At 39.8% G+C, this 25,054-nt stretch overlaps 1 protein-coding gene and 1 long non-coding RNA gene across 8 annotated transcripts in view; one reads left to right on the top strand and one right to left on the bottom strand.

Moving 5' to 3' along the window:
• SFXN1 (sideroflexin 1) overlaps nt 1–24,724 on the bottom strand; it is a 36,923-nt gene extending 12,199 nt beyond the window's left edge. For 2 of the 6 annotated variants that reach the window (XR_015747610.1, XM_087955422.1), the window contains exons 1-7: nt 18,690–18,895; nt 17,490–17,660; nt 16,048–16,146; nt 13,300–13,375; nt 12,454–12,539; nt 10,782–10,909; nt 8,441–8,490 (exon numbers count right to left, since the gene is read on the bottom strand). Coding sequence is in view for 5 of the 6 variants with exons in the window: in XM_087955422.1 (XP_087811548.1) it covers nt 8,441–8,490; nt 10,782–10,909; nt 12,454–12,539; nt 13,300–13,375; nt 16,048–16,146; nt 17,490–17,660; nt 18,690–18,895 (816 nt within the window). In the remaining variant the exon portion in view is untranslated. Of the gene's footprint in view, nt 1–8,440; nt 8,491–10,781; nt 10,910–12,453; nt 12,540–13,299; nt 13,376–16,047; nt 16,147–17,489; nt 17,661–18,689; nt 18,896–22,551; nt 22,629–24,336 lie in introns of those variants that run through there. The other 4 variants (XM_087955426.1, XM_026688085.2, XM_087955424.1 and 1 more) reach the window with 4 other exon arrangements.
• Nucleotides 662–16,148, top strand: LOC148132117 (uncharacterized). 2 transcript variants are annotated; one of them, XR_015747612.1, is made up of 3 exons: nt 662–917; nt 12,178–12,316; nt 12,964–16,148. It is a non-coding gene; the product is annotated as an uncharacterized LOC148132117 (long non-coding RNA). The 2 variants fall into 2 exon arrangements; XR_015747611.1 differs by lacking the exon at nt 12,178–12,316.
• Nucleotides 24,725–25,054: the final 330 nt, after the last annotated feature.

The raw sequence follows: 25,054 nt of genomic DNA on the forward strand, positions 1-25,054 counted from the left end.
AATCAAAAGGTGTAGTTGCCTCTTAGAAAAATAGGAAAAAAAGCACTTTTGGGACAACCATGATCTGGATGACTGAGAATCTCCATAGACTTCTAAGATTAAACTTACCTTTAGTTAAACTATTCAGGCCACTTAAAAAACAAATACACTTTCTGATTCAAATAATAACAATATGGTATTAGTGAACCATCTGTCATTCTGCTGAAATTTATATTTGGGGAGCTTTAGCAAATTTATACTCAGTGAGGTTCACAATGAAGAAATGCATGAAGAATTGCTGGAATTCTCAAAGTCACAAGAGGAAAGATGTTATCTCTGTGATGGTGGTTCTAGAAATGCATTTTAATACATAATCCTTGCCTTTTTTCAAAGGATGAACTGTTCCAGTTTTTCAGGGGTTAATGATTAAGTAATGGAAACATATTAAATGAAGACCATAATGCATTAATGAAATAACTGGCTTGTTAACAATAGACACAAGTAATGAGCTTGCCCAAGCAGCTTGTTAAAAAAGGCAGTCTGTTGCTCAATGGATTTAGAACTGATCAATATCAAGTCTTATGATTAACTAACTGAAGACTAATGATTCACCTGAATTTATAGCCAATGAAGCAGAGAAGGGACAAGGGAGGAGGACCAGAAAATCATAAAGAGAGTTAAGAGTGTGTCAAAAGAAATGTAACAGTCACTAATGGGTTCATTCAGATGTAAAAGCTGCTAAATTAGAATGCCTAATTAAATTCCACAATAAGCAATGAAGTCTTCACTGGACATGGCAATATCATCTTTTTATTATTTCTTACAGCACACGTTTGTGTTATCTTCTAATAACTAGAAATGTAAAAAATATGGAACATTGTGAATCTGGAACTAAAAGGAAATGTTTGGCAGCTCTTCTGAAGATAGAAATACTTCAGGTATTTAGCATTACCATTGAAATGAATTACTGTATTCCTGTACTTATTGTCAGTAATAATAACAATATTTTACAGCTGCTTTTGATAAATTTTAAAATGCTTTAATGTTTAAAACATTCCCTGATAATCCTTATTAATACTTTTTTTATAGTTAATCTATATTCATCTTCTCCAGAAAGAACATTGGGCTTACCTGAAACGCATCTTCTAGTTGTACGGGAGGAGAATCCAAAGTGTGGGCTGTCTCCTGCTTCCTTGCTTAAAGACGGAGTCAATCAAAGTTTAGTCCAGCCTCCTTTCCACTGCACATGCCCAGTTTTTGATGAAGGCTGATGATTGACTTGGAGAGTTTTTTGGTGCTCGTTCTTGACCGTTCTGAGCTCGGGACTAACTATCTAAGGGTGGGATTTGGATTCTCCTCCCGTACAAGTAGAAGATCCATTTCAGGTAAGCCCAACGCTCTTTCTCAGTTGTATGGGTCGGAGAATCCAAAGCGTGGGACGTACCCAAGCTAATTGTCCTGAGGGTGGGCCAAATCCTTGTCCCGAGCCCCCATCTCCATGTGAACTCTTTGTAGCACTCTTCTTCCAAAGGATGCTTCCGCTGATGCAAATGTATTCAGTTTATAATTTCTGATGAATGGAGATGGTGATGACCACGTTGCTGCCCTACAGATCTCTTCAATTGAGGCCTGTGTGTTCCATGCCACTGATGTGGCTGCACTCCTGGTTGAATGTGACATTATGTTACCTGGCAATTGCAATAATTGGCTTTCATAAGCTTTTGTGATACATGTCTTGATCCATCTGCCTATGGTAGACGGTGAAACCCTTTGTCCCAACGAACTCGGTCTAAATGAAATGAACAATGCTTTTGTTTTTCTAATGGGCCTTGTTCTCTTAATATAAATATGTATCACTCTCCTAACATCCAAGGAGTGCCACTTCCTTTCTAGGCTATGGACTGGTTCTGGGCAGAAGTCTGGTAGTACTAACTCGTCTGCTCTATGGAAAGTAGAATTGATCTTTGGGATAAAGGTTGGGTCTAATCTTAATACTACCCTATTCGGGTGAACTATAAGAGGTCCTCCCTCACGGATAATGCTGCCAACTCTGAAATTCTTCTGGCTGATGTAATGGCTATTAGGAAGGCCACCTTAAGGGTGAGTGAAGGTAGTCCTACTGACCTCAGCGGTTCAAAGGGCTCAGTCATGAGCGCCCTTAGCACCCTTGTCAAGTCCCAAGTAGGGTACCTGTGTATCACTGGTGGCTTTAGATTGGTTGCTCCCCTGATGAATGTGCGGATTAGGGGGTGTCGTGAGAGGGACTCTGAGGTCCCACAACCCAACACTGAAGCTATCGCTGCTACCTGCCTCCTTAAAGTGTTAGGGGTTAAACTCCTCTCCAGGCCTTCCTGGAAAAAATCCAGCACTTGAGTAACTAACACTGTGGTTGGATCTATTTGTTACTTGGAACACCAGGTTCCAAATGCTCTCCAAGTAGCATCATAAATTCTGTTGGTTGATGGTCTCCTGGATGCCTGGAGTGTCTGTATTACCTTGTCTGAGCACTCTAAATGCTTTAGTGTGGTCCTCCAAGTGCCATACAGTTAGTTGCAGCCATTGTGGCTCTGGGTGTCGTATGGCTCCCTGACTCAGTTGTCTGGAGGAATTCTCCATGGTCTGGATACCAACAGATCTACCATGACCTCCTGGGCCAGTGAGGTGCTACCATTAAGGCCTCTGCCCCCTCTTCTATCACTTTCTTGATTACCCTTGGTATCAAGGGGAGTGGGGGGAATGCGTAGAGCAAACCCCTTGGCCATGCTTCTCGGAGCGCATTGGTTCCTTCCACTCCCTGCGTTGGGAATCTTGAGTAGAATCTCAGGAGTTGTGCATTTGCTGGCATCATAAACAGGTCCAGGACTGCTCTCCCGAATCTGTGCGACAGTTCCCTGAACAGGTCTGGGTGTAGGCGCCACTCTGAGTGGTAGACCATTGTTCTGCTGAGCCAATCTGCCTGAACGTTTTCCACTCCTGATATGTGTTCTGCCCTGATTGATAGAAGGTGCGTCTCTGCCCAGTGGCCCAATCGCTCTGCTTCTTGCATGAGCGCTAGAGAGTGAGTACCCCCCTGCCTGTTGATATGAGCCTTGGCAGTCATGTTGTCTGTCAGAATCAACACATGCTGTCCCACTATCACTGACCTGAAGGCCCTTAGAGCCAGATGAGATGCCCTGAGCTCCAACCAGTTGATGTTGTTCTTGAGGTCTGACTGAGACCACCCACCCTGTGTAATCTGGCTCTGACAGTGGGCTCCTCAGCCTACTAAACTTGCATCTGTTGTGATAGTCAGTCGGGTGGATTCCTTGAACCCACATCCCCTCGTCACTGCGGGTAATATCCACCACTGGAGTGACTGTTTCACTCTGGGGGGGATTTGTACCTTGGTTCCTGTATTGCCCTTGCCTGGTCTCTGGTAAGGTAATAGGAACCACTGCAATGTCCTTGCGTGCAGCCTGGCCCAAGGTACTATCAAGATACACGATATCATCTGCCCTAGTATTTGTGACAGCAAGTCCAGGGACACCCCCGGAGCTGTGCTCATTTGATTTATTGATGACCTTATGCTGTCCTGCCTTTCCTGTGACAGGTAAACCTCGCAGGAGTTGGTGTATATTACAGCTCCTAAGTGATAATCGCCTGGTCGGTTCTAAGTAGCTCTTTTAGAAATTCACCAAAAAGCCATGCTCTTGTAATGTCTGCATCATAGTTTCTAGATCGCTCTGTGCTCTTAGAGTCGATGTTGACTGTATTAATATGTTCTCTAAGTAGCATTGGACCCGTATGGGCTTTGTCCTGAGGAAGGCTGCTACTGCTGCCAGGACCTTGGTGAAAGTCCTTGGCGCTAAGGACAGGCCGAATGGTAGAGCCCTGTACTGGTAGTGTCTCCCTGCATAACAAAACCGCAGGAACTTCCGATGCCTCCTGGTAATAAGTATGTGTAGGTAAGCATCTGTGAGATCTACTGATGTCAGGACATCCCCCTCCCGTATGCTCCCTAGTATAGTTTGCAGGAACTGCATCTTGAATCTCCTGTATACTATGTGCCTGTTTAGTAATTTGAGATCCAAAATTGGTCTCCACCCCCACCCCCCCAGATGCCTTCGACACAACAAACAGGTTTGAATAGAACCCTTATCCTTATTCATTCTCTGGTACCACTTGTACCACCCGAATGTCCAGCAGATGTTGAACTGCTGTTTCCATAATTACCCTTTTGGTTCTGTCCCTTGTTGTCGGGAATCTTCTGAATGAGCTCGGGGGTATGGAGATGAATTCCAGAACTAGGCATTTTCTTAATGTGTCTAGGACCCACTTGTCCATTGTAGATGACACCCATCGGTCGGTGAATAGACCCAGCCTCCCACCAATGGGCGCATTGTTCCGGCTGTCACTTTGTATGCCGGAAGGCCCTGCCGGTCGAACTCCAGAAGGGGCGCCTTCCCTGGGACCATTGTCCACCCCATCTCTAAATCCTGACCTATCTGGATGTCTAGTAGGGGTCTGTGTGTACTCCCTTTGTGTCTATGAGATAGGAAAGGGCTGTTGCCGTGTATATGGAGAAGGTTGCCTATCTGCCTGACCAAGTTTCCTGGGTAACACCTTCCTCTTGTCCTAGGTTTCAATCAGTAATGGCTCAATGGCCTCCCCAAAAAGTTTGTCCCCTTTAACTGGAGCTGATGCCAGTTTCCATTTATGTTTCAGATCTGCCTGCCAGTGGGGGAGCCAAACAAGTCGCCTTGCAGCTACTGAAGCTGCAATGGCCTTAGTTGTGTACTTGACCCCATTAAGTGTGGTGTCTGCTATGAACTCTGTTGCAGCAGTTATTTTGTTCAAATCCTGTTGCAATTGAAGATTGCCAGGTAGCATCCTTTCCTGCATTTGTTCAATCCATATCAGGACTGCTCTGCTGAAAAATGATGCCGTGGGTATTGCCTTTACCGCCCTGCTGCGGCCTGGTGAACTTTTTGTAGGGTCTGTTCTGTTTTCTTATCCTTCCCTTTTAGACCATCCTCAGCTTCATTAGCCAACACTGTAGCAGACATGGAGGCTGCCACAGGGCTATCTATCATGGGAACTGGGAATGGGTCAGCTAGTTCCGCATTATAAAATTTCCTCTCATTCCCCCCTGGCGTTGGGAAAATAACGGGTTTGTCCAACTGACCTTCCACCACTTCCCTGAACAATTCAGGTGAAGATATGGATTAACTTTTCAACCTTGGTTCTGGCAAAAAAAATCTATCTTTGGGATCAGATGGTTCTAACTCAGACCCTTCTATCCCTGTGATTCTCCCCAGGCTTGTTGCTATCTTAGCCTTCCCCAGCAGCATCTTAAACAGCTGGTGACGAAACAGACCTGTGAACATTGGGATCTCTGGTTCATTAGTTTCTTCATCTGAGAAAACTGACTCCCTATATTCTTCCTCTCTTGAAACAGAGGCCTCACTGTGAGTGTCTGATCTACTGGTACTGTCTCCCTGGAAGCCCAGTTCCTCCTGATGAGCCTCCCATCTCCTCTCATTATGTCTCAAGCTGGGTCTGTTACCCTGACTGTCCCTGAATTCTGCCATCCTCTCTTTCTTCATAGCCCTCATTTCCTCTTTAAAGAACTGTTCCCTGACTTCCAATGCTGTGGAGGAAGAACTAGACTCAGTTGAAAATCTCTTTCTCTTGGGGGAAGGCTCTTCATTGCATTCCTGAGAGCATTGCCTTTCTGATTCACTCAATCCTTCCTTCACACAAAAAGCAGGCTGAAAAGGCTGATCTTCAGCGCCCTCTAGTGTTGCTCTCCTTTCCTGATACTTCGCTTTCATTGGTTTGCCTGTTGGAGCGCGGGAATTTCCATTCTTCTCCGCCTCTTTTTCCGCCCTTGGGAAGCATTTCTCAATGGCCCTTTGTCTCCTTAATGCCTCCCTCTCATCTGCTTTTTGGCCTTTCTGAAGCTCTCCCAGCCTCTCTGGGTTCCTTTGTGCTTTGCTCTCTGTTCAAACTGCAGGCAGGGGATTCCTGCTCCTCCAGGCTTGCCTCTGTTTCAGAAAATTCGGCCATGGTCTTTCCCATGGCTTTTGCTGATAGAGTATACTCAGACCGGCCTGAGCATGGACTCTAGCCTCCCTTTCTCCTGGGTAGGCTTGTGTGGCTGTGATGGAAGCTTGCTCAGCCTAAGACTGAGTTTGCCTCCAATTAAAGAGAGCGCTGGAGGCTTGTGCGGCTTCTGGTTTGTTTAACGAAGGCTCTGGGAAAGCTGAATTAATTTGCCCTCCTTCTTTGCTAGTCGATCGAGAGCCCGCCTGCTCTTACTGAGGCTGCTGCTGCTTATTCTCTTAACACCAAACAGCTATGTGGGCTTTCCTGTCTTGGGATGAGGTCCCAGCTCTTTCGCTTACTCGCGGTTTGCTGACTTTCACGCTTTCTGTTTTCTCTCTTTTCTTCTCGAAGAATCCAAAGCGTTGATCCTATATTTTCTATCTTTCTTTCTGAGCACTCTCTCCTCGTGTCCTCTTTGCATGAAGACTGAGTCAAAAACTAGGCATGGGCAGTGGAAAGGGGGCTGGACTAAACTTTGATTGACTCCGTCTTTAAGCAAGGAAGCAGGAGACAACCACGCTTTGGATTCTCCAACCCGTACAACTGAGAAACTTAGGATTTAACTTAATGTGTCCAAAGTAGGATAATTTGAACCTGGTCTTTTAGGTGACTAAGAACACTGGGTTGATTTATCATCCATTTGTTTGTTTTCTTGGCTGTCCATAGTGTTCTCAGAAGTCTTCTTCAACATCAAAGTTCAAATACTCTTCCAACTTTCAGTTCCATAGTGTCACATGGGATGCCATGGCTTTCAAGATTCAGATCTTTGTAGATATAGACAAACAGTATCATCTTTTCGAAGGTTTTCCAGTGGTTGCTCTTCCAAATGTTAGTCTGCAGAATATTTATTATTTGTTTCTATATTACAGGTAGTTCTCAACTTCAGCTTGTCATTTAATGATCCTTTGAAGTTATGAAATCTTGTAAAGGGTGCTTTATGGCACGTAATGCACTTCCAGCCACTGTAAAATGTCATGACATCCCCCGCCAATAGTCACATGACTGCATTTCAGGCACTTGCTAACCAGCTCACATTTATAATTAGTTGCAGGGTTTCCTAATCATGTAACCATGTTTTGTGATGCTTTTTGGCCAGTTTTTGGTGTTCTTTGATGGTTTCTTGCAAAAAACACCCATGGATTCGTAATTATGACTATTTGCCTCAATATCCTAGAAACAATCATAAAATCGGATTCACTCACATGGGTGTTTCAGGTTATGACTGAAATTCTGGTTCCAACTATGATCATAGTTGAGGACTATCTGTATTGATGGCTGATTCTAAGAGGCAGAAGCTATTTATCACTTTGATGTCTTCCTTGTTAATTCTATGAGTAGTTATTGTACCTGTTGTCATTAGTCTGGTCTTCTTTATATACTTTCCATTTTTTTCATTGTGTTCCTTGAATTTTATTACTAGACCTTGAAGGTCCTTTGCAGCTATTAGCCATTAGTATACTTACATAATTATTGTAATTGCCCTATATAATAATGTTTTGGAATTAAACATTAATTAATGGGGAATCAGATTAAGAATAAGTATTATTACAAAGTGGTCAGTGGGCACTGATTTTTAGTTATTGAATTGAAAGAAATGAGAACTTGAACAAAATTCTTAAGCGCTTGCAATCAGCTTGCAGTGCCTAATCTACATAGACAGTTATATCAAATAGGGGAAATTCCATCATTTAACCTCAAACATGTAGCATCTTATTCCTGTTTATAATAAGAAAAAAAGAGCTAAATAATTGAAGAGGCAATTTCATGCCTCTTTCATGAAACAATTGCATTTTAGGCAATTTTCTCCTTTCAACTATTTTTCCCAAAGAAGTTTCTGGTAATACGAAGAAATTTCACTCTTTGAGTAGCAATATGCTCAGTATTTTATAGCAGATGACATCAGGTTCAATCTAATCTTAGTCAAATTTTGACTTAGTTTATCAGCTTTAAAATAGATTTGAAATACAGGTTTTTTATTTGGGGTGGAAAGCTCCTGTACTTTAGCTGCCATCCAATAACAGTAAATAAAATATTGTTACTGCTCATTAAAAGAATGGACTAGATCTAATTTACACAATGGAATAATTAAAGTGCTACAATGTTTTTGAATGTGTTCATGAACAAGATGTTCCCCAAAAAACGATAGGAAATAATTATAGGTTTTACTGCAGCATGTATTTCTGAGAGGCTATTTTGTAATATTTCAGACACTATCATTTACTATTTTATTGTTTTTTGTTTGTTTTATAGAAATTGGTTGTATTGTTGTTGTGAACCACTCAGAATTATTTAAGATGGGCAACCAGATAAATCTTTTAAATGTAATAAAATAAAATGGATCAGGAAAGAAATCTCTTTAGGAACATAGGCTTACCTTTAAAAATGCCTTCTTTTCCAAAGTATTCATTATGAAGGGGGGAATGGCTAAAAGACAGTAAGCAAAAGTTTTGTGTTTAATAATTTCATGCTATGCTGTATGCTGCTTTAAGAATAAAAGTATTTTGACAGGTGACTTAAAAGTTAAACATTTCTTCAAACATATAAATAGATAGAATAGAACATTTAGCAAATCCTTAGAGCAACTTCCAATAACATAAGAAATCTTATCCCTAGAATTTACTAACCATAACCTATTGTTAGTAAGTCTTGCTCTATCTCTTTCTCTCCCTCCCTCCCTTTCTCTCTCTGTGTAGATATATATATGAATATGGAAACACAAGTATGGTTACAACTACAGGATTAAGAGTGAGAAAACCTAGTCTTCCTTTATGCATGGATGCTATCTAGATGATGTTGGGCCAATCGTTCTTCTCAGTTCTATACTGGAGTTGAAAAATGTCCACCTACCATTCTTAACTAGACTAGCATGGTAGATGATGGTCCATATCTTTCAGAGAACATACTTTCATCTTGCACTTGATTGATTCGGGCTAAACAAACATAAAAAATTGAGTTCCAAAGTTTGTTCTAGATGTCTGGGGATGAGTTGTGTTTGGACCTCTCGTAAGTTTTTTATGTTGGCTTTTATGTTTCTTACAGTGTTTTTAAAAAAAGGTCTTTTAGGTTTTATTATTGTTTATGAGTTGTCCAGATTTTTGCTGCATAAGATGGATGCCTATACCAATCTTTTAAATAAATAACTCTCATATAGAGAGAAAAATATGTTTTTGCAAATAAATATACATTTGCGGTTATGCTGAGAATGTTAGGCTTCAAATACACCCCAAATTGGGTTTGGCTTATCTGTGACTATATATGACAATACTTTTTAAAATTACTCATACATATTTTCGGTTAAAGCCAAACCAAAATTCCATGAAAACTATGCTACTTAAATATAAGCCAATTGTGAATATTTAAAATGGAATTTAGTTTGGAAAATACTATTTATTGGTAAAAAATATGAAATAAAGTCCTTAAGGAAAAAAAAAAAGAACATTTTGAGAGTTGCCTTATCTGTGGGTGGTGTATTTTCGATGATGTTTTGATTATAAATCTGAGGGTTTGCAGAAAGGCTCATCCATCAGTATACGTGGTTTAAAGAAATGAAAGATAGTGGATAGCAATACAGAGGATTCTTATGGAATTAAAATGTTGGAAATTGAACAGACTTTTAGGAATATTAGACTACCAGCTAGCGAACTTCACATTACATGTATCCAGAGGGATATAGGTATGTATGTAATCTCTAATACATTCAAATATTGTTATAGGAGTTGATCTCTTCAAAAAAAATTTCAAAATGAAGAACTGCATAGGCTTTTTCAAGGCTGTAATTAGCCTCTTTTGTAAATTTAATAAAGAGACATGAACTTGGTAATTGTCTTGGTTTACTAATTGTAGTTCTTCTTTAATTTTTAAAAATTCATCCGCTTCCTTTGAATATCCAGTAAAGAGTCCTTATTCATGACATCTACTGGGCCTGTCGCTAGTATTTTCACTTTCAGTTTTCTCTTTCTCATAATCCATACTTTTAAAACCCAATATTTCTGATTCTATTTTTTCATCAAGCAAGATTTGTTTCACATCTGTCATTCTTTCATTAACATCCTTTAAACATAGCCTATCCATAGAAGCAGACATCATTACTGACCCTGTTGATATTTGGCTACTACTTTCTGGCCCCACTCTTCAAAGTTCTTTTTTAATATTTCAAATGACAAAGTGTTTTCTGTTATTTTATAAATCCGAATCTTAATCAGGATTAAAAGCACTGATTTTTGATATATCATAATGAAATACACATGTACACGTTTCTTATAAGAGCTGTCTACTCTAGGGGTGTCAAACTCAATTTCATCAGGGCTGTGGTTGACCTTGGGGGCTGAGTGGGTGTAGCAACTGGTTGGGCATGGCCAATTTGACAACACTCCCCAAACTGCTGGCATGTTTCCTCTTCACACTGGTTAGACTGGGCTGAAGCTACACTGGCTTGATCTTTCCTCTTCGCACTGGGTAAACCGGGCGGAAGCCATGCTGGCCCGATCTTTCCTCTTTGCATTGGGTAGACCAGGACGACTTTGCAGGCTGGATCTGACCACATCGCAGGCTGGATCCAGCCCACAGGCCTTGAGTTTGACTCCCCCTGAACTAGTGTACCTGCTATTGAGCTATCTGTTACTTTCCCGAGGGAAGCAAAACGGTATCAGAAGTAGTTCTAATTTTTACGACTTGTTAGAATATCCGCATTAAACTTAATGCAAGTTGGGACACACCCATTCCTGGAGCAGCCATGAGGATCCTTGAAACCACAACTTGTACAATGGCCTGTTGAGCAGCTTTGGATGATTCACCCAGTCTGTTCCCATTTTCATCTGTAATGGGAATACCATACTTTAGTTCCCTGTTGGGTTGTAAAAGAAAAAAACAAAAAAGAAGAGCTGAAGAAGATGATTGCTTCATTCTTAAAGGACTCCAAATGTTCATATCAATATCCTTTCAAGGTTAAATTAATATTTGATAATCATTTCTGAACTTTTAGTGATAGTCATTCCTTATAGTACGTGAAATTCAGCAGCATCCATAGGATATGCAGAATGACTAAATTGGCATCACACCATCATGACATAAGCCGAGCCTCTTTTCTTTGTGCATCGTGATATTGCACAGATGGATTTTAGATACACAGGTAATCCTCAACTTACAACAATTCATTTAGTGACCATTTGAAGTTTCAATGGCACTGAAAAAAGTGACTCATGACTGATTTTCACACTTACAAACATTGCAGCATCCTCATGGACACATGATCAAAATTCAGATCCTTGGCAACTGCCCCAGGATTGTGGAATCACCTTTTGTGACCTTCTGCCAAGCAAAGTCAATGAGGAAACCAGATTCACTTAACAACTGTGCTATTAACTTAATAACTTCAGTAATTCACTTAATAACTGTAGCAAGAAAGGTCAAAAATGGGGCAAAACTCACTTAACAACCTTCTCATTTATCAACAGAAATTTTGGGCTCAATTGTGGTGATAAGTTGAGAACTACCTGTAGTCAGTAAGACAGATTTGATAAATTGAAAATCAGTTCCTCAAATTTCAATAGCAGAACTAACAGCTAATTAATATGTCCACCCATACATGACTCTGTGTAGTTAACAATTAAAATAAAAAAGCAATAACAACAAAAACATTTGAAATTAAAACCAAAAGAATTAGCATAAAGTAACAGCTGAGAATACACACACACACAAAATGTATTTATCCATACTATCAGGAGCCCAATCAAGATGGGAAAAAACAGTTTTTAGTGCCTTGCAAAGTGCCATGAGTATCTTTTAGATATTATATTATATATAGAGGCACAGTGGTTAGAGTGCAAGCTACTTCTGCTGACAGCCAGCTGCCTACAATTTGCCAGTTCAACTCTCACCAGGCTCAAGGTTGTCTCAGCCTTCCATCCTTCTGAGGTGGGGAAAATGAGGATCCAGATTGTTGGGGGCAATATGCTGTCTGTGTAAACTGCTTATTGAGAGGACTGTAAAGCCCTATGAAGCGGTATATAAGTCTAAGTGCTATTGCTATATTTAATCCTTATTGTTTTCTGTTTATGTGAAGTTGCTTTGCCCTTTCACCACTTCTCACATGCAGCAGTTCCTTGCAAACAGGTACATTCCTTGGATTGATTGCTGCTGGTAGATCTAAATGACAAGACCATCCTGGCTTCCAAAATTTGAAAAAAAAAAAACTCTTGCATAAGCAGCTTGGAGAGTTATAACTCCCACATAAAATGAAACTAAGCATTAGGTAGGGGCAAGCATTTCAAAATTCTTTTTCGTTTAACTTAAAAATGACGTATTTCATACGAACATGTTTAGTCTGTGTGTTTATATTGGAGGCAGTTATGATAATTGCTGCCAAGAAGCCCTGAAGGTTTATCTTACCTTTGCCTCATTAATGGGATATTAATACAGTTTGCAGCAGCCACAGCAGCAAAAGGAACAAAACGTCCTATAAGTGGTGAAACATGCTGTGGAAAGAGAAGAGAGAGTCGCCTGAATATGGCTAACCCTGGTTAATATTTTTTTTATTTAAGAATTTTGACTTAAGCCATGAAGTACAGCAGTGAAAAGTCTAACAGTAATAATATTTTATGACCAGCTGTCTGAAGAATGCAGATCAAAATAGCAGAGAATGTGTTGTAACGGTGTCTCTCAGTAATGTATTTAAATATTTTTCCTTACAAGAAATTAAGGATAGTTTCTCCCACTGCATTTTTCTGAAAGTAGACACACTGTACTATCAATGAACCCAGAAGCAACAGTGAACTTAAGCAACAGTGAACAGTTACTGTAAGTTCAGTACCTTGTGACAGATTTTAGAATTATGCTACTTTGGTCTATCAATGAGTCACAATTTACTCAGAATTCTTTGCGTGTGTTTTTTCCTTGCAGGAAAGATTCTTTTTACCCAATTCATGAAGTGGACATGAAAGATACAGACCCTGCATAGATCATGAGGATTTTCTACAGGGCAATTTGAAGGAGGATTTCAAAAATGTAACATAACTTTCAAGAGCCAACTGTACTCAGTATTTATGGGCACCAGCTGCTTACATATTTTCAGTACAAATTGTATTCTCTAAGGAGTTGTGTCTGATGACACACTTATTTACTATTTATATTTGTATATATGAATATGGTTCACCTCGTGCATATGAAAGATGTTATATAACATTTTCACAACAATCTACACGATAGTCTCAAACAAGGAGAGGATAATGGAAATACCTTTGTGAGTGCATTCAGTCCTAGAGCAGTTGCAACAGCACCTGTGGTAGCAGAAACATAGGCTGTTCCCAGCTGGCTAAAATAAAAATAGGAGTGTTTGTATTTGTATAAGAACCACATGCTCTAAATCTCAGTTTTTGATTCTATACACATAACTGGCACAATGCAACCTATTTTATGGCAGCAATACAAATGTTGCCAAAAGATAAACTAGGGCAATGAAGTGCTTCTAAAGTCCTTTTTCAAGGACAATAGGACTGATAAAGCAATGGAGAATGTGGATATTCCCCTTAAAAAAATATGCTACTTTCACTGATTTATCTTAATGGACTTACTTGTTTTATTATGAATCTGCCTAATCTTTGCAGCATAAACACTTTTATTACTGTAGCTCTCCTGAATTGGTCAGCTGGATATGTTTCTTTTTGTGCATTACTTCTGAATTATAAAATACATTTTTCTTCCAGTTAGTATTGATTTTTCCTCTTTTGGAATTTAATGCACATACTTCTCTTGGATTTGATCTCCTGAAATTATTAGTTGATCTTTTAATGCTGTTTTATTCATTAGTTATGTAAGTATGCTACATCGTGCAGGCATTCAAAACAATGGGATATATGTGCCTTTATTTTAGTTTCACAACTCCTCTATAGGGTAGGTTGGGCTGAAAGGTTGTGTAAAGCTCAGTTACCCAGTGAATTATTGTGACTGTGAGTAAGCTTGAATCTACTTTTCCAGTATTCAGATTTGTGCTTTTCTTACTTGCTTACATTTATTGGAATTTTTTACTGACTAGATTTCACTATAACACTTGTAGAAAAAAAGATATCTACACTGAGCTTTAAAATGTCATGGCTCTGTAGCAGATCCATTCTCAGGAATCTAATGTTTAAGTCCAGGAAACATCTAAGGAGTATATTTGGATTGACAATTCATATCCAACCTTCCCAAGAGTGGCAGGAAGCCATAAACTGACAGCTACACCAGAGCTGTATAATTTGAGACCCAGAGCTATGTGAGGCCCCGAAAAACCTTTGATGGGACACCTAGTACTCACCCAAAGTTTGCCCCTAATTGTAATTTTTAGGTGGCAGAAGGAAGAAATTATTCAGAGGAATGTTAACATAATAACTATATAAGTAATTCAATTTTAACCATTTTAGATTATAATTTGTTCTAGCCTTGTCTCCTTGGAGTGTATCTCCTGGCTTGTAACTCAAAGGCCAAGTGTGGCTTGCAGCTTGTGCATCAATACTTGGCTATATCTTCTATAGAAAGTGGCTTCAAGTAATCTAAACCTACTGTACTTTCAATAAAGTGATTTAACATAATAGATATTTTCACAGCAGCTGAAAGAGACAGACTAGCCTTACAATACTGCAAGGCCAATGCATGCTCAAGGTGTGCTCCAGAGGTGGTATTCAGCAGGTTCCAACCAGTTCTGGAGAACCAGTAGCAGAATTTTTGAGCAGTTTAGAGAACCGGCAAATACCACCTCTAACTGGAGATTTTACAGTATCTTTCCCCTGCCATGCCCACTAAGCCACGCCCACAGAACTGGCAGTAAAAAAAATTGAACCCCACTATTGGTGTGCTCCTATTTAAGATTAGACTGCGCTTAGGAAAAAATACTTCAATCTGTGCTTTCTACCTTCAATACTGACTTGGCATTAATTCCAAGAAAAAAAAAACATGGCGGTGATGACCTTGGCTCAAGCATAGTGCCTTGACTTGCTGAAGATCATTGCTTCCTAGCAATACACTCCAGGCTGCTCTGTTCAAAATTTAAATGCAACTCCTGCCTATTTGTCTAACATCTCTAAGCAGTTTCCTTTTATATTCCACTTCTATATTTCCCAGGCACCAGTTTATACTTTTAAATCACCAGATATTTACAAAACTCTCACTGAAGTTAGGAACATCGCAAACTATAACAGTCAGTTGCACATGGCATTTTGAAGTGTTCTGATTCACATCGGCTGAAATCCATAACGAATGACTTAGAATGCATTAGTGACCTAATTAGTCTTTTTAACAATGCAAATGATCTTGCGGGATGGTCAACATGCAAAGGAATTGTGTTTAGTACCAGACAGGAATAACTCGGCAGTCATGCATCTAGTAGCATTTTTTATGCTAATAATAATTTACGTGAAGGGCTTTAAATGCTTTAAATGCACTATATGCTTGTTATATATTACTGTTATTAAGTTAGCATCATTTCTATTTTACCCCATTATAGTTTACCTTGTGCTTATATGTCGTCACGTCAAGCCATTCTATGAAAGACCACATTGCAGATTTAATAATAATCTTAACAAAGCAATTTATGATCCATTATCATTATAGTGCTGAAAGCCATTCAGAAAAAGCAGAGAGCTATCTTTCCAGGGCATGCAATTCTCAGAAGTGTGCAGATCTGAAACAACTTGAAATGTACAATGATTTGGCCCCTCCTTTCTAATTCATGGTGATAATTACCATGGCTTCCCTTTTCTCTCTCTCATTTTTATGGGAGATTCTTTAAATATTAATCTATTAAATTAATAAAGCAGCAGCATCAGGTCTATACTGACTCAATACTATCACAGTAATTTGAAACAACTTTTAAATCCATAGCAATTCTAGTGGCACAATATTTTCTACACAGTTCGTGTTAAGCTTCATATTAGACCTAGCTTCAAATTAGAGTGCATATTTTATTCAACATACTTGAATTATCTGCTTGGTGCATCTTGATGGCTTTACCTGACATTAATTGGAGCATCTCCACTCCTGTTGGTATAATTTACAATGGCATTGAAGGACTGATTAATCCATTGCCAGAAGACCACGGCTGGAGTTGTTCTTGGAAGAAGGAAAGGACAATTAATTTTTTTATAAAGTTTGATATGAGCTCAATCTGATAAAGTAGATAAAATACTGTAGTGTATTCATATTAAATCTATCCAGATGATAATGAAATTTCATCCTTTAAATGTAATTTAGATCAGATTAACTCAAGAGTGAATCAAATTATTTTGGCCTGAACAAACTCATTCTGAACTATCAAAACAACTAAGGATTACTTCACAGAACAATGGTGTTTGCCTACACAAAGTGCAGAAATATACACACCTTAAGAAAAATGTTACAGTTTGAATATAGCCACCACTTAACTTATGGGGCCAGATATGTCTGCTACTTCCTACAGTGTGCCTTCCTAGTTTGCTACAGCCAATGTCAGAAATGCAAGCTGTGGGTAACTTTTTGAGGGTGGAGTGGCAGAATGTTTTTCATTGCTTGCTAAAGTTTTAATAAAGCATTTCCTCCTTTACCTCAGATCTAAATCTAGTAAGTTTTTAGAAGAGTTCTGGAGCATGACAGGAGAATGATGGGAGTGTTTGGATTTTTGAAGACCCAAAGCCTCTATTATCCTCATTCCTATGTTTTCAGAATGGTAATTGAGGAAAAGGATCACAGCAGAGATTTGGGCTACCACAGCAAAATCTCTGGCACATCTCCTTTATTGTTTATGAAAAGAGAAACCAGCTATGGCCTAAGGCCTCTGGGAAGTTCTTTCAGAATTGCTCCAAAGAAAGAAAAATGTTTTATTCATCTTCTCTGTTACTGTAACAGAGTTTTAACTGTTATTCCAATTCACTTAGAAATAGTTGATAGAAAATTAAGCTATCAGACAAAATTTAACTATATTTCAAATGCTCAGAAGTAGGAAAACATAATTCCTTTTGTTGTTGTTGTTATAAAATCCAGGACATAAACAGATATGCACCCAGAAGTACAAATGTCTACCATTAAAAAGGAATGAAGCACAGAATAGGCACAGATAAATAACACATTCTGAAGATGTATTGAGATGCCACTATTAACAATCCCTAGACTAGACCTGTCAACAATCCATCCTGAATTCCCTTTGTTAGGTGCTTTAAATAGTTTTCCTAATAGGACAGGAATCTGGACACCTCATTGTAAATGTCATGATAAAAGACAGAAGCATCCGAAGGTCGTGCCATAACTAATTCCAGAGAAAATTGTTTATCAATACAAATGAGGAAATCATTAGTAAAAAGGCTAAGTGTTCCCTTTAGCACTCTTATGAACCCTTCAACATATGTCTCTGACATTTCCAAGCCTTAAAAAAGTTCTTTATTCCATTCACTATCATTTATCAGTAATTTAAGATTACTTACCTATAAAACGTCATCATGAAGCCAGTAATTGTCATGTTCATAGGTACCTGAGCAGACATACGGCCAATCAAAACCATCTTTTCACCTGTATCTGGATGGAAGGCTGAATCATAGATATATTTTGCTCTCCACAGTTCATCTTCTGTCAGCCCAGGGGCCACAATGCCTTGCCTTATGATTAACAGATACACATACAAATATTTAATCATTCATATAATACTACTGATATTTCCAAAGGTTAAGGAATATTTTTAAGTATAAATCAATCCCCATGGGAAAAAATCTTGTAACTCTTTCTATATCTATGTCTGCTGTTTTCAAACCTATCAAAATTACATGGTTTCATAACCATTGGAGGAAAATACACAGTTTTCTCTCTATACAGGTAATCCTCAACTTACAACCGTTTATTTAATGACCGTGTGAAGTTTCAGCAGCACTAAAAATGGACTTATGACAATGGACTTATGACTTATGACCATTTCACATTTATGACCAGCATAGCTTTCCCATGGTTGCCTGACTTGAATTCTTATGCTTAACAACTGACTCACATTTATGACGGTTGCAGCATCCCGCAGTCATGTAATCCTCTTTTGTGACCTTCTGACAAGCAAAGTCAATGAGGAAACCAGATTCACTTAATAACTGTGTTACTAATTTAAGAACTGCAGTAATTCACTTAACAAGTGTGGTGAGAAAAGTCATAAAATGGGGAAAACCTCCCTTAACAAATTTCTCGTTTAACAATGTAAATTTTGGACTCAGTTGTGGCCATGTTGATGACTACCATAACTGGTGTTTCCTTTTAAACTCCAAAATACTTCCAATGTGATAAATTAGCATTTTTAGAGTCACGATTTCAAAATTTTCTCCTAATTCATTGTTGCATTAACTCCTAACTCCTGAATTCCAAAAGTAATTTTTTTTAACTTACAAAAGGACTAATTTTTCCTAGACAAATGATTTCTCTGACCTTATTACAATATTCTTAGAATAATGTTAGCCATCTGGAGCAGGGGTCTTCAAACCTGACAGCTTTAAGACTTGTGGACTTCAACTCCCAGAATTCCTCCTCCAGTCATGTTAGCTCAGAAATTCCGGGAGTTGAAGACCACAAGTTTTAAACTTGCCAAGTTTGAAGACCCTTGATCTAGAGAAACTGGAATGAAACTGGGGGGGGGGGGACCCAAATCATACCTGTAATCGTGCACAATTCGTTTTGCTTTTTCTAATTGTTCATTCGGTAACAATATATTCCTAGGATCAGTAACAGTGAAGAAGTGGCTAGCGCGTCCAACAAATGTGGTTTGATCCCAGCGAGGCTCTTTGATATTGATGTTTAATGGTATATCTCCCGACATGTTTTCAAGAACACTGAGTATAAAACAGAGATTGAAATACATTTCAGCTTCAGAGTGGTTGACATTTTTATTTCTCTCATATCAGTTAAAAAATGGATCTCTCTCAGATCTCTGAAGCCTTGTTAGAACTTGGATATAAAGAAAATCTAACTCTGTGGAGCAATTCTATGCTCCTCCCTGTCCAATTTTGAAGCTACTCTTATGAGTCAATCGCCACACACTTCTGCAGAAGACGCCAACTGCAATGAGATAAAGTGGGGCAAAAGAAGGGAAATGGTAACATGGCTTCAGTTTGTTCTGATAATTATCTGCCTAGATCAGGGATGCTAAACTCAAGGCCCATGATCCAGATCTGCCCCATGGGGTGCTTAGATCTGGCCTTCAGAGCTATGCTGGAAACAGTGGAATACCAGCACGCGGCGCCTGTGCCAGCAAAAACAGAGCTCAGGAGGGTTGTGTGTGGCCCTCGCGAGCTCTGTTTTCTCTAGCAGAGGGCTGCAGGAGGCCGTTACAGCCAGAAACAGAGCTCAGGAGCCCGTTTTCACTGGCAGAGTGCTCAGGACACCACAGGCTCCCCCAACAAAAGTGACTTGGAGCTGGCCATGCCCCCCTGCCCCCCCCGAGGTCAAATACAACCCTGATGTCACTCTCAATGAAATTGGCATCCCTGGCTTAGATCCTTAGTTATGTTTAGGAGCTTGTGGTGGAGATTGGAGCAGAATCAGACAATGTATAGTATTTGGAGCAAAAACAGCAGATAGCTTGACTCTCCTTCCGCCCACAGACTGGATTATAATTTTGAAATGGGTCTGTTTGATTTACAATATCTATTTATTATAATTCATTTATACTACTTAGATTTCTGCAGAAAAATATACCAATACATTTTAATATTAAAGTTTTCATTTATTATCAACTCCTCTTCTTATTTTATAATATATTGCCACAACTTCATTGAAAACCAAATAGGAAGACTACATATCATATTTTCCAATCTGTTTTTAGGTCGTTTCACTTTAGCTTTTGTTTTCATTGCCAAAGCAGCATTTAAAACTCTGCATTAATCCAATTTACTAATCTTGTAATTTAATCAGAAATTTCATGTAATCGAATATTCATGCAAAGTACTTTTTAAAAGTCCAACCAAATTTATATTCATAGTTTTTGAGGCCAAGCCAAAGTTCTGCTTGGTTTAATTTTTAGGCCAAAGATGCTTTTTTAAAAAGGGGGAATACAAAGAACTTTTTGAAAAGCTTCATTCACTGTAACATTTGCTGATGCTGTTTCCCAACTTTCCCACTGCTTACTTTAAAAAATAAATAAATATTTTTTTTCTTGTATATCAGGCAATAAAAAATTATGTGCTGAATACGGGCTACACAGCCAATCAGATATGCTTATCTGATAAGATGGTTGATGGCAAACAAGCCAAATTAGAATGGAAACACAAATCAGGGTTTCCAAGACTGACTGCATGAGTGGTTTCTAACCCTTGTCTTCATTTTTCTTATTATATCCAGGAAAATCATGTCACACACATAGAATCACTCTGGATTGAAAGGAGGGAGGTTTTAATTTTGTGACTCATTGATCCAAATGCACAGATCACCCTCCCCTTTCAGCAGTCCTGATCAGAGATTGTTCAAAAGTCACAAAGAAGCAGGGATCACAATATAGGTAGAAAATAATGTTCTTAATTAGATAATTGAGGTTGGGGTAAGGAGTTTTATAAAGTAGACATTTCTAACACATTCTATTCATGAGCACAATTTCCATCCTAAAAGCTTATGGGGAAAAGCTGTGCTGGCACAATGGTTAGAAGACAGTATTGCAGGCTAATTCTGCTGACTGCCAGGAGGTCAATCATGACCAGCCCAAGGTTGACTCAGCCTTCCATCCTTCCGAGGTCATGAGCACCCGGATTGTTGGGGGCAATAGGCTGACTCTATAAACCACTTAGAGAGGGCTGTAAAGCACTGTGAAGCGGTGTGTGGGCTATTCCCCGATACCACTAGATGACATCGCTAGGGCTCGCTGCCTTAGAAGAGTGAGGAAAATTCTCAAGGATGATTCACATCCCGGTCAGCACTTCTTCACTCTCCTACCATCAGGTAGGAGATATAGAAGCATAGCCAGCCATAGCAACAGGCTGAAGAACAGTTTCTACCCGTGGGCTGTCAGACTTCTGAATGGAAAATAACTTCATATCAACATAGTATGATAGACTTGTGGGGCCGGTGCATTGTGCAACAAGGTCACATAGTGTAATAAGATTGGGACTGGATTAGGGACTTCTGTCCTCACTGTGAGTTATGTTGGGTGTGTGTGTGCATGAAGGGAGACTCAGCCAATCTCATTGAACACATGTTGTACTCTGACAATAAAGGTAATAATAATAATAATAATAATAATAATAATAATAATAATAATAATAACAACAACAATAACAACAACTATATATTCAATCTAAGTATAGTATATAAAATTATATATTGCAATGTCCTACCTATCAATGAATACTTCAGCTTCAACCAAAACAATACAAGAGCACTAAATAGATACAAACTAAAGATAAACCGCACCAAACTTGATTGCAGGAAATACGACTTCAGCAACAGAGTAGTCAATGTCTGGAATACTCTACCTGACACTGCGGTTTCTTCACCAACCCCCAAAATCTTCAACATTAGACTGTCTACTATTGACCTCATCCCTTTCCTAAGAGGTCTGTAGGGGTGTGCATAAGCGCATCAAAACGTGCCTACCGTCCCTGTCCTATTGTTTCTTTTTTTCTTATTTGTATCCATTTCATATATTGGGGCTTTCCATGTACTCATGGAATTTCATTTTGCATTTCATTTTCAGTGTGTTGCATTTATCACTGATTTCCCCATCTCCCCCATGCCCCAAATTTCTTTATTTATGTTTACTTGTTCAACTAAACAGTACTGTTTTGTGACCTGTGTATGAGGGCTAAGGAAAAGGTCCTTCTCAGTGGTGGCCCCTTCTTTCCAAAAAGCCCTTAAAATGTAGTTTTGTCAGCATGTCTGAGGACCAGGAAAGGAGATGGAGCCAATCAAATGGCTGGTTTGATTGTGTTGTTGCTGCCAGGGGAGGAGGTAGGGTGGAGTTTTTTTTAATTACATGGTGGAATTTTTAAATTTTTTAAACTGCCAAAAGTCACCTGCATGAGTTGGGCAGTTATATAAAGTTGTTTAATAAATAAAAATAAATAAGAAATCTGTTGTGACGCACTGCACCTTGAATACAAACTCTGTTAACCCTTATACTGTTGAATTTAAGAAAGGTAATATATAAACAAAGAATGTGTGAACCACCTATTGCTTTCTATAGCATTCAATTCCAATGTGATACGCTTCTATATTGCAAAATTTTGAAATCAGGTTCTGCATATTAATTGTCCATTGCTTTAAAACAGGGCTGTCAAACTTGCAGCCTGCAGGCTGGATGTATCATGCACTGGTCATGCCCATGCCTGGTTTAACAAAGGGGGAAAAGTCACGATATGATGATGCTGTGATGATATGAGTTTGACACCCCTTTAAAATAATGAATAATATAAAATAATGAACTCAGTATTTGAAACCCAGAGTTTTCTGTTTAGATATTATTGTTGATAATGATGATTAAAATTTTGCAAGCCTTGTATTACTTGTATTGCAAAAAACTTGTATTACTGGCTTTCTATCAGAAGACCAGAATATATTTTGCATGAACCAGATGTTGTAAGTAGCCTGCAGGAATCTATAGCAACCTGTAGGGGAAATTTAATAATGTGATCATCATCTTCATTGGGTTATATGTTCTAGGAACTGCAATTCCAATGGTAAAGGGAGGCTGGTCCACTGGGCAAGGATGGAATGAATAATGGCCCTTTACCTAGTCAAATTTTATTATACAGAATGGCAAATTAAACCAGTCTAAATAAGCTAATTGTGGACTGAAAGATACTGAAGTAATGACTGAAGCTCATCATGGAGACATTTCCTTGTTACCATAGTGATTTCTGGGGTAACCAAAAGGAGAAAAACAAATAAGGGTGTAACACTCCTAATCTACTAATCTGAAGAGTTTTGGCCATTGTGTTACAGATAAATGATTCAGTAACACTAGAAATGTTACATGAAACAGTCACAAGGATAATTAGGAATATGCAACAGTTTCTACTGGAGGTTCACTGAAAGCCCCTGCTATCTTTAAAAAAACTCTCCCAGCTCTACCATCCTTATAATTTGGGTAAAGGTATCATTCAGAGTTCTGAAGATGGGAGTTCTAGATTTCCCATGTAAACCCAGAGCAAAACTATTCTGTGTGTAATCACTCAACCAGTCTCAGTTCAGAGCCCAGGTAACAGCTGAGAGATAAGGATAGCACTACACATCATTACACACACCAAGGGTCTTTTTGTGTGTATGTGTGTATGCTGAGGGGGGAAGAATGTTGTCATTTCATTTTTTTTAATTGAAATCTGCTTTTTCTGCCATTTAACCGCCTCAGCAGATTTTCCTCTAACTTCCCCACAATGCATCAGGAGAAGCATATGCACCAGTGGGAATCGGGGATCAGAAACATCAACAAGATGCATTTATGTTCATGTGTATGTCAGGGGAAGGGGGGGAAGATCCTGATGTAACCTAGCAACAGACTAGTCTGTGGACAATGCCTATTGCTGAGGCAGCCTCCTCACCAGAGCAGCCATCTTTTGCATGTAACTTAAGAGAGATATTTCATCATTTTCCCAGTCATTTCCAGATGTTAACATAGGCAACAGAGTCTGCCAGCACAGCAGCTTCCAGCCTCTCCAGTTCTTTCCTCTGCAGTGCCCTTCTCTTATCAACTGCCGGTGCTTGGAAGGGGGAAAAAAAAGCTTATTTTATAGCTTTCATATTTCATTTTCTAGGTTGCCCGTGCAAACGACTTTGCCCTTTTTATTTTCCCTTCCTAGCTGCGTGAGACATCAACGCACAAGCTTAGAACCAGATGCAACTCTGCATGTCCCCCCCCACCCCCGAAAGTCATCATTCAAGAATCTTATCTCTTGCATTCCTTTAACACAAAATCAGAGAGATGAAAACGGAATGGCCTCCAAATTCGCCTCTCCCTAAATTTCCTCCCTCTTTTACGCCGATTTCTCGCCATGCGTCCTTGAAACAGATCTGTGTTCAGAGCATAACGGACGCTAAAATACCCTGGAAGGGGCCTTTCTACCAGAGAAGTCAATTGGCGAAGGGGGTCTCGTGGCATCCTGCGCCATTTCATACAGGATCCCCGGCTCAAAAAGAAACATCCCCGCTTCTCTTCCCGGCATTCATTTTTGGGGTAGGGAGGAAGCGTGTTAGAGGCAGGCACAACCTCCGGGCACAATATGCAACCACCCACCTAGAGGCGGCTTTTCTTATTTTTATTATACATTCTCCATCCAATAAACTACAAATTCGTAAAAAAACAACAACACCCCAAACCTCCGCCTGCCACCCCCTTTTTTTTCTCTCCCTCCCTGTCCAGAAATTGGTATCGTTTTTAGGGGATTGGCGATGTAGGGGCACCTTTCTCCTTTAAAGCGGCCGTCTGCAGTTGCTGCTGCTGGATTCTAAGGCTGGGGGGGACCAGGACGAAAGCACGCGATTTGGGTTATGGGGTACTCACGGCGCCCCCCCTCCCAGTGCGCCCTGCTCGGCCGGTGATTCCCGCGCGTCAGCGTCGATTCCTCGCCGAGCCCTCCCGTCAAAATCTCCCGAAGCCAGCCGAAGCCCGCCGGAAGAAATTCAGCCGCTTGCGAGCAAATGGGGCAAGGCGGGCAAGGCAAAGGAGGCGAGGGAAGGCGGGGTAGAGGCGAGTGAACCGCCCTCGCGGGGAAGGGAAAGGAAGGGGGAGGGCGCGGAAGCAGGGAAAGGAACGAGGAGACAGGTTGGTTGGAGCTGCTGTTTTTGGGCGCCTCGCAGGCTTGACGCGGATGGCGTTCCACAAGTGAAGGTCGCCTCCCTTCGAATGACTGGGACGGGAAGGTTTTCATTTGGAGTCCATTAGTCTCTCACTCTGCCTAATTTTACCTAAATCGCGAAAGCCCCCTGCCCTCCCCCCTCCGCCCAAAAATCGTGTGAAGGAAGCCTCGGTGTGTTGCAAGGGGTTTGGTTGTCTGGGAACGCCACTTTTGGAAAGCTCTCTCTCTTTCTCTCTCCC

Source organism: Notechis scutatus, chromosome 2, assembly GCF_049901735.1.
Source record: "Notechis scutatus isolate UNSWTSFEM ecotype Mainland chromosome 2, rNotScu1.2, whole genome shotgun sequence".
In the NCBI taxonomy this organism is placed as follows: Eukaryota; Metazoa; Chordata; class Lepidosauria; order Squamata; family Elapidae; genus Notechis; species Notechis scutatus.